Source organism: Euphorbia lathyris, chromosome 7, assembly GCF_963576675.1.
Source record: "Euphorbia lathyris chromosome 7, ddEupLath1.1, whole genome shotgun sequence".
In the NCBI taxonomy this organism is placed as follows: domain Eukaryota; kingdom Viridiplantae; phylum Streptophyta; class Magnoliopsida; order Malpighiales; family Euphorbiaceae; genus Euphorbia; species Euphorbia lathyris.
The window spans coordinates 7,022,800-7,032,771 of NC_088916.1; the positions used below are offsets into that span (position 1 = coordinate 7,022,800).

General features: G+C 34.4%; 1 protein-coding gene and 1 long non-coding RNA gene across 4 annotated transcripts; both read left to right on the forward strand.

The window, feature by feature from the left end:
- The first annotated feature begins 1,350 nt into the window (after positions 1-1,350).
- LOC136201318 (F-box protein CPR1-like) lies at positions 1,351-3,461 on the forward strand. Of its 3 annotated transcripts, none has more exons than XM_065991969.1 (2): positions 1,351-1,493; positions 2,082-3,461. In XM_065991969.1, the coding sequence occupies exon 2, from the start codon at positions 2,085-2,087 to the stop codon at positions 3,147-3,149; it is 1,065 nt and encodes a 354-aa protein (XP_065848041.1). In that variant the 5' UTR covers positions 1,351-1,493; positions 2,082-2,084; the 3' UTR covers positions 3,150-3,461. The 3 variants fall into 3 exon arrangements, with proteins under 3 accessions (XP_065848041.1, XP_065848038.1, XP_065848040.1); XM_065991966.1 differs by having other exon boundaries at positions 1,382-1,493; positions 2,046-3,461; XM_065991968.1 differs by having other exon boundaries at positions 1,385-1,493; positions 2,072-3,461.
- A 4,160-nt stretch (positions 3,462-7,621) lies between these two features.
- LOC136201450 (uncharacterized) lies at positions 7,622-9,525 on the forward strand. The gene is made up of 2 exons (XR_010673842.1): positions 7,622-7,750; positions 8,594-9,525. It is a non-coding gene; the product is annotated as an uncharacterized lncRNA (long non-coding RNA).
- Positions 9,526-9,972: the final 447 nt, after the last annotated feature.

Here is a 9,972-nt window from a genome sequence, read left to right on the forward strand (position 1 = left end):
GAGCTGAGATAGCTTAATGGGCCTTTCTTCTTGGGCCTTTGGGGCCTGTTTGGGCCTTGAGATATTCTGAATCAGTATGTAACTGAATTAAGGGTCAATTTGGTCACTGAAGTTGGAAGACATGTTCAGTTTATATCGGGATGCTACTATTACCTAGTCGGTGAAGTTGCGCCCTCACATCTTCTCTTGGTGGTATTTCCCTTGGCTTCCATCATAGAAAATTTCAAAGAAGTTGTTACGTGCAACATCCTTCATTTATTCATTAATATGCTTTTAGGTTCGTTTTACAATCCTTTAATGGAGAATTACTAAACTAGCACCTTTTAAGGGGCTAGTTTACATTTGTAGCTCTTTTTAAATAAATGACCAAAACTAGCATATTTTAACATATAACTTCCAAATTTTCTCTCTCTAAAGAACAAAACAATCTACAGAACGACTACGAATACTACAACAATCAATCCAACCCACAGTTCATACAACAAGATTTTATACAATCATGTAAGTTTTTCTTTGGTTTTTATACAATCCCTTAATTGTCCTATAATAAGGTAGATTGTAAAAAGGCTGGCCCGAAGGGGTTTGCATTTGCTCGGTAAACTATCTCGGGTTCTCAATGGTTTAGTAAAAAGGAGGGGAGATTCCGATAAGAAAGATAAGTGAAAATGCAAAGAAAAAGACTTCTATAAACCAATTTATAGAACTTAACAGCATTACAACAACTCTATTGGATACCACCAATAACGGCGCAACCAATCTCAACACTTAAAAATTTGTTAAATTTGGACTAATTTGTTAAATATAGACAACTTAAAGACTATGTTGATATCTAAACTTTGGTTTGACTAAACTTAACATGCCTTATAAACTGTAGATACCAAATTGACCCTTAATTCATTTATAATTCATTAATTTTTTACGTCTGTCAATTTCTAACACAAGCACATGTTTGAATTTGTGATTTAAAATGAATTAAAGGTCAAAATAGCCCCGAAGTTGGCAATCAAGTCAGTTTAGCTCAAATTGAAGTTTTCTCCGAGTTGGCAAAACTTGACAAATTTGACAAACTTTTAGGCCACGCGATTTATATTTGCAATTTTTTTATTTAATAAATATCAATTGTAAACCTTGATTCGATTCTAAAGAAAAAGTCAACCGTTAATTCTTTTTATTAAAATCAAATTTTAATTCTCTCTTTAGAAAGTCAAAATTCTTGCAAAATTCAAGCTTAGTGATACTTGTTAGTATGATAATCAATGTGATCCAATGTTGAGTTTAAGTTTCATATAAATACCTAAACTTCATCTTAAATAAAATTAGTTTTATAGAAAAAAAATAGAAACCAAAACGACGAGTTTTCATAAGGAGAACGTTGCCCTATATATATTTGCATAACACGACAGCCTTTGAAAAGATATTCAGGAAATAGGCTCCTCCGTCTCCTCCTTGTTGCAGATGCTGTGACGGCTGACGGCCGACGGCCGACGACGTTGGTAAGCAGAGCTCTCTACTCTTCCAGCTCTCCATTTATTTCCTGTTCCGGTAATTTTATCAATTACTTTTGTCGATATTTTGGATCATTACACACTAAATTGCAACAAACCCGTCCGATTTTGTTAGAGTTAGGGTTTTAAATTTTAATTAGAGTTCATCTTCCTGTTTTAGTTGTGTATATAATTTTAGGAATTGATTTTGTATATATTGTTTTTGCTATGTTGTCGAACAATCAATTCATCTGTAGTTGATTGTTTTTGAATCTCTATAGTTGAACAAGCACTCATCAATTTGAGGTGACTTCTTTTGTCGATGAAACAAAATTTTCATAAAACTCGTTCGATTTTGTTAGAGTTAGGGTTTAAAATTTTAATTAGATGATTTAGTAATTGGAAGAACGCACAGTCACAAGTTCATCTTCCTGTGTTGGTTAGTATATATAATTTTAGGGATTGATTTTGTATATATTGTTTTTGCTATGTATATCATGAGAATTTGTACGGAAGAAACCAGACATTCATCTGTAGTTGATTGCTTTTGTATCTCTGTAGTTGAACAAGAACTCACCAAATTGCAGTGGCTATTAGGATATGGATAATCTTCCGCAGGAATTGATCAACGAAATTCTTCTTTGGTTGCCAGTGAGGTCTCTTCTTCGCTTTAGATGTGTTTGTAGATCGTTCTGTGCCATCACTGAAAGCCAATCTTTCATCAATTCTCATTTTAAAAGATCTTCCGAAAATAGGATCAATCACAAGTTAATTGAGCTAGGAGAACATAGGACGGATAATGGTATCCAGACAATTCATGCTTTAGATTTCAATGATGACTTTCAACAAGAGTTGGTGCTTGATAAATTATTTCCATCCGGGTCATTCCACTTGTTCTTTTCTTGTTGCAATGGTTTGGTTCTCTTGTGGATAGACAAACTTTCTTTATGGAATCCATCCACCAGAGAGTACAGGATACTTCCGGCTTTCCCTGTGGAGCACATTCAAACTCAGAATCTCAGTTTTGCTTTGGGTTATGACTCTACTACAGATGATTTCAAGGCTGTAGTAATTATATCAAAGCAATTTGATTCTCCCCAGGTTTGGGTTTTTGAATTGAGGTCAAGTCGTTGGAGAAGGATTCAGGATTTTCCTTTCGTTGGGTACAATTGTATTAAACCTGGTGGCAATGGAGATTGCTTTGTGGATGGTGCTCTGCATTTTATATGCTATGGTAAACCATATATAATTGTAGCATTTGATGTTGAAAAAGAGACATTTTCCTTAGTACATGAGGCTGTTCAACAAACCGAAGGACTTCCTTACCGTTTGCATGTCTTTGGAGGGTGCCTTTCTGTCAGCGTTTGGAATTTGACTATAAAAGGGCGGATTGATATGTATGTGAGGAAGAAGGATGGAGTTGCGTTTACTTGGACTAGGTTATATTTTGTTACAAGACAACAATTTTCGGAGAAAACATTCTACTGTTTTGTAGATGGGAGGATTGCGTATTCAAAGGAAGGAGATAAGGTTTTTCTTTCTTCAAATGGGAAGTTGTGTTCGTATGATTTTAAAGAGAAAAGTCTCCAAGAGATTGTAACTATAAATACTAAAAATTTGGATTTATTTTCTTATACTGAAAGTCTCGTGTCTCTAGGTTCGTAAGACAAAGAAGAAAGAGGAAGAAGGGTCTTGGAGAAGCGAAGATATTCCTGATATTTATCTTGTTATTGCAGTTTTATTTATGTAAAATTAGATAAATATGTGGTTTTAGTTTTTGACATCATGCACAAGTAGAGGACATTTTTCTTCAACGTTGTTGAATAAATTGCATATTCAGTGAAAACCCAAACCCATGTTTAGTAGCAGAGAGACTGAGTTGGGCGAAGAAAGTCTTTAAATTCTTAATATAATCTTTTTTATTTGTAGACATTTATATATTTAAATTCTTAATATAATCTTTTTTATTTTTTGACATTTATATATTTAAAGCTATTTTATTGCAGCAGATAGTAAGAATTTATAATCTGAGGGGGCCTAACAGAGAAATTACAGTCATTAGGCTTTTGCAAAAAAAATGCAAACACTCCATGTAATCATCTACTCCAAATTTACTCCAAATTTTAGAGAGTAACTAGAGTACTTATTGTCGGATTGGGTGCGTGCAAAGAGGCTGAAATCGGGTACTTATCGTCTTGTCCACTTTGGCATCCTCCTGCTGCGGGCAAGTTCATGTGTAACGTTGATGCTGCTACTTTTCTTGATTCGGGGCAGGCAGGTATTAGTGCAGTTATTAGAGATTCAGATGGTCGTTTTGTGGCTGGGAGGATTCGGAGGATTGAAGGATTACCTCTGTGGTCGTTTTGTGGCATCAACGTTACACATGAATTGGCCCGTGGCAGGAGGATGCCAAAGCCACAAAACGACCATCTGAATCTCCTGGAAGCATTAGAATGGTCGGTGGTAAGCGGATACCATGAGATGACCTTTGTGTCCGACTCTAAAATGGTGGTGGATGCGGTTTTCTCTTGGGATTTGGATGTTTCTGAACTTGGAGACGTTATTGGTCGGTGTCGTTCTATTCTTTTTTCTCGTGGCTTATTCTCTATCACTTTCTCGCAGCGATAGGCAAATGAGATTGCTCACATTCTTGCAAGGGAATCTCGTTTTGCCAATAGTCATATTTGATTCTTTATCCAGATGTTTAGAGGATGTAATAACTATTTTTTGCCCAAATGTGACCCATTAACGAAGTTTCATTAAAAAAAAAAAAAATCTTGAATACTAATATGAAATATGAATGAACATTTGATAGACCATAAAACATAGCATGTTTATACACAAAACAATGATCCAAAAAGAAAAAGAAATGGTTGAAAAGTGAAAACAAAACAACTTCAGAATACCAATCGTTAAAGCGAGTCCGGTGATTAGGCAACTTCCGGAGCTGCATTTCCGATATTCCTTCAGCCGCCTGCACCGGGTTTCACCTGGTCATCTTATATTGCCATATATAATTTTCCGGTCATCTTATATTGCCATATATAATTTTCCGGTCATCTTATATTGCCATATATAATTTTGAGATTAGAGATTCTAATTGAAAGCAAGATCAGACACATCCACACAGAACTCCGGCTCCAGCTCCTCTATATCTTGCTGATCGGAGTATTTAGATACGGCGGAGGTAAATTGAGAGTCAGTAATGGTAGAAGAAGAAGAAGAAGAAGAAGAAATGAAAAGATGAGGAGGAGGGTTATTATTGGGGCGAATAAGAGCAGAGAATAGAAGTAGAAGAGAGGCCATTAAAGTAAATGCAATTTAATTTGAGAGGGAAAGAAATGAAAAACTTTAATATATATACATACAGTAGTATGGTAGTATATGTATAATACAAGATGCGGGTGACATGTGGTTTTTGTTTGTTTGGAAGTTAAAACCGTGGGTGGTCAAAATCTATTTATTTTGGTTGCTGGTTTGTAAGTCGAGTTAGGGCTGTAATCGAGCTGAACCGAGCTTTGACCTGTTCAAGTTCGGTTCGTTATAAAATTAACGAGTTCGAGTTTGAGTTGAGTTTTTTCTTGCTCAACGAGTTTGAGTTGAGTTTTTTCTTCCTCTTTGGACTTGGTTCATTAAGAAAATTATCTAACTATGAATTGTTTGTGAGTAAATCGTTAATTATATTTGTGAAGTTTGTTCGTAAATAACTCTTTAATTGTGTACATAAACAAGCTAACAAGTAAAGTACGTCAATAAATAAACAATATGCTTAACTAGTTAGGTTTAGGGCTGTAAATGAGCCGAGCCGCTCATGAGTGGCTCGGTGGCTGATTGGATAAAAGTTTGGTTCGATTTGTAAACCAGCCGCTCGTGAGCACGATTTGCTGGTTCGGTTCGTAAACGAGCTGAGCTTGAACAGATCAAAGTTCGGCTCGAAAGCTTGCGAGCAGGCTCGATTAAAATATTTATGAACAAATTTTCGTTTTGTAGAAAACTATATAGTTTTGTGTTAGTTCACAAATATCCAAACTTAATATTATTTCATTTGTTATTAGATGAGTTCGTTCACAAACATAAGAGTAATTAATTTATTAGTCCTTATATTTTGACAAAACACACTGTTTAGTCCATGTGTTTTAAAAAACACACGGTAAGATCCCTAACCTTTTTTTTAGTGAACTGTTTAGTCATTCCGTCTGTTTGTTAGATTTTTTACCATTTATGAATTCAAAAATGACTAAATTACCCTTTATTATTTACCTTCAAATTTCAGAAGAGGAAATCCAATTTAGAAAGATTAAGAAGAAAATAAAAAAGAAGAACACTCAAAGTTGATTTCAGATGCAGTTGAGTCTAAAGGAGAGGAAAATAAAGGGTAGTTAAGACATTACATTTTTATTTTAAATAGATTTTGACTCCAATCCAAATTGACTAACAGAATCTTCATGAGAGTCTAACGATAGGGACTAAACAATTCACTAAGAAAAACGTTAGGGACTAAACAGTTCATCGAGAAAAAGGTTAGAGACTTTATCATGTGTTTTTGAAAATATAGGGACTAAACAGTGTATTTTGTCAAAAAATAAGGACTAATAAATTAATTATCCCAAACATAATAAATGAGAAATAGACGAACTATTTGTAAGAATCTTTTTTATTTATTTACGAACTTTGCTTGTGAGTTTGTTTATGTACACAATTAAAGAGCTATTTGCGAGCAAATTTCATAAATATAATTAACGATTTAATCTAAATAATTCATGGCTAGATAATTTTCTTAATGAACAAAGTTCAAAAAGGATTTTGAGCTCGAAACAAGCTCGAAGCTCAGCTCGAGCTCGTTTATTTTCTGATAAGCTGAGCCGAGCTCTAGCAAGCCAAAGCTCGGCTTGGGCTCGAGCTTGATAATTTTATAGCAAGTTGAGCTTGAACATGCCAAAACTCGGTTCGGTTCGATTACAGCCCTAGTTAGATTTGATAAGCTGAGCCGAGCCGAGCTTCGAGCTTGTTTCGAGTCCAAAATCCTCTTTGGACTTGGTTAATTAAAAAAATTATCTGACCATGAATTGTTTGTGAGTAAATTGTTAATTATATTTGTGAAATTTACTCGTAAATAGCTCTTTAATCGTGTACATAAACAAGCTCACAAGTAAAATTCGTAAATAAATAAACAAAATGCTTATAAATAATTCGTCTATTACTTATTACTCATTTATTATGGTTATAACTTAGTTAGTTAGGTTAGCCTAACCACCCACTGTTTCTACTTTAGTCATGTTAAAACTATGAACCATGCTTAAAAGCGGCATGTGGTATTTGTTTGGAAGTTAAATTGAAAACCGTGAGTGGAGCAGCTGTTATGTTAACTGGTTAGGTTAGTCACCCATTGTTTCTACTTTAGTCATGTTAAAACTATGAATCATGTTAAAAAGGTTGAAAAAAAAAATACCTTTAATAGAAATAAAAAATAATAGAATTAGATAGGCCTAATACACAAATAACCACCCGAATTTGTCCAAATGTTGCAACTGTCCCCCTCAACTTTCAATTGTAACAACTTACCCTTCAAATTTGTCCAATTATAAATATAACCCTCAAACTTGTCCAATTATAAAACATAATCCCAAATTGAGATTTTTTTACCCGTACTTGAAAGCAACCGTACAAATGTTTCGCCGTATTCGTATCACGCTATGAAATATTCAATGGAGCTATTTCTCCACATAAACACATTTTCACCCACATAATATCCCAAAACTTTGAATCAAGAAATCACTAAAAAACGAATAGCAATAACAAAAAGAAGAAGAATAAGTTGAAGAATTGAGGATTTGGTTACTTAAATACTGATTTTTTTGGGTCTAAAGATCTGATTATCACATTCCACGAGCGTTTGCAGTTTTTGTATTTCACGTATTTCTTCAATTGCAGTCCGTGTCGGCAATTTGAGGTTCTGTTTTACAATTGAACAAGTTTGAGGGGTTATGTTTTACAATTGGACAAGTTTGAGGGATAAGTTGTTACAATTGAAAATTGGAGGGGGGAGTGGCAACCCTTGGACAAGTTCAAAGGGGTTATTTGTGTATTAGGGCTTTTAGATATATCATCCTTGTCATGTTGCCCACCAAAACGGCGAGTTTTGATTTGCTATAGAAGCAAAAAGTTGTCCTATATTTACAGAACACAACCCTTTGAATTTCTGTGTAAATTCAACCCATTTCAAAAGATCTTCAGAAATTACTCTCCCGGCGGTGGCGACTGACGAGGTACGTCTTCAGATTTCTTTCTTTTTCCGATAATTTTATCGATTACTTTGGTCGATCTTCTGGGTTAATACACACTAAATTCTTAAAACCCGTTCAATTTTGTTTTCGATTACAGTTAGGGTTTAAAAATTTAAGTAGAGTTCATTTGGTATTTTAGATAATTTAGTGATTGGAAGAGCGCATAGTCCCCTCTTTTGGTTAGTATACATAATTTTAGGAATTGATTTTGTATACATTGTTTTCGCTATGTATATCATGAGAATTTGTATCGAATAAACCAGAAATTCATATCTGGGATGCAAAAAAGTTTAGCAGAGAAGGGTGGTTGGGCTACGGTCAGTCAGTCACTCGGAGGAGAGGAGATGAGTGAAGGGCTGATTATTAGGTCTAGGGCTTAGGGAAAACTATATTTTGCTAATTTTGAAACTCTGTAGTTGAACAAGAACTCATCAAATTGAGGTGATTGCTCTGCCTAGCTATGGCTAATCTTCCGTAGGATTTGATCAACGAAATTCTTCTTTGGTTGCCAGTGAAGTCTCTTCTTCGTTTTAGATGTGTTTGTAAATCGTTTTGTGCCATCATCAAAAGCCAATCTTTCATCAATTCTCATTTTAAAAGATCTTCCGAAAATAGGATCCATCACAAGTTGATTGACCTAGGAGAACATCGGACGGGTAATAATGGCCGTGCAATTCATGCTTTAAATTACAATGAAGACTTCCAACAAGAGTTGGTGCTCAATAAATCATATGAATACAGACCATACAGCTTGCTCTTTTCTTATTGCAATGGTTTGGTTCTCTTGTACTTACACAAACTTTCTTTATGGAATCCATCCACCAGAGAGTATAGGATACTTCTGGATTTCCCTGCTAAGCACGCTGGCTATCTCAGTTTTGCTTTGGGTTATGACTCTACCACAGAAGATTTCAAGGTTGTAGTTATTATATCGGAGGCACGGGTTCCCCCCCCAGGTTTGGATATTTGAATTGAGGTCGAGTTGTTGGAGAAGGATTCAGGATTTTCCTTACGTTGGGTACAATTGTCTTAGAATTGGTGGCAATAGAGATTGCTTTGTGGATGGTGCTTTGCATTTTGAATGCGATGTTAGAGATGAATATAAATATGAAATTGTAGCATTTGATGTTGCAAAAGAGACATTTTCTATAGTACACAAGCTTGCTTTCCAAACTGAAGGAATTCCTATCCATTTGCATGTTTTGGGAGGGTGCATTTCTATCAGTTTTTTTAGTGAGAGTTCGGAAGAGTGTGTTGATATATATGCGAGGAAGAAGGATGGAGTTGCGTTTACTTGGACTAAATTATATTCTGTTACAGGACAACAATTATCTGTGGAAGCATTTGACTGTTTTGTAGAAGGGAAAGTTACATATTCAAAGAAAGGAGACAAGGCTTTTCTTTTTTCAAATGGGAAGTTGTGTTCATATGATTTCGAAGAGAAAACTCTCCAAGAGATTGTAATGAAGAGTAATATTCCTTCGTATACATCTGACATATTTTTTTGTACTGAAAGTCTCGTGCCTATAGGTTCATTAGACGAAGAAGAATAAGAAAGGAATGCGCAGAAGAAGAAAGAAGAAGTGAAAGAAATTCATCCTATTTTATCTTTTACTGTAGCTTTATATATATGTTAGGTTTGTGTTATATAAGCTCCACAAACTTCATGATTTGTATTTCTTATGAAACTTCAGCTTAAAGGTAGAGATATGTTTGAGTAAAAATGATGGATAAATTGAGTTTAAATGTTACTGGACTGTGTTGGGTCTTTTTACTTAATTAAGTTTTAAGTTTTTATATATAATCGATATGAAAGTTTCAAGTTTATAAGTTTATATCAAGTTTATAAGTTTATTGTTTGCAGTTAGCCCTCTGAAATGTAATTAATTAATCACTCGGTTGTAAAAAAATAAGTTGAAAGCGGAAGATATGTTACACGTGTCTTAGAATGTTATTATATAATTTACAAAATAGATTAAAACACAATAAAAAGGAAGTTCTTGTTCATCTAAAAACTTTTTCTTCTTTAATATTAGAATTACATACCTACTTTGTTCGTTTTACTTTTTTTTTTAGATGCATGCAACATATCTTCCGCATTTAACTTACTTTTTTACGACTGAGTGATTAATTGATTACATTTTACGTAAATTCAGAGGGTTGACTGAACATTTTATGCAAGTTCAGTGAACTATCGTGACTCT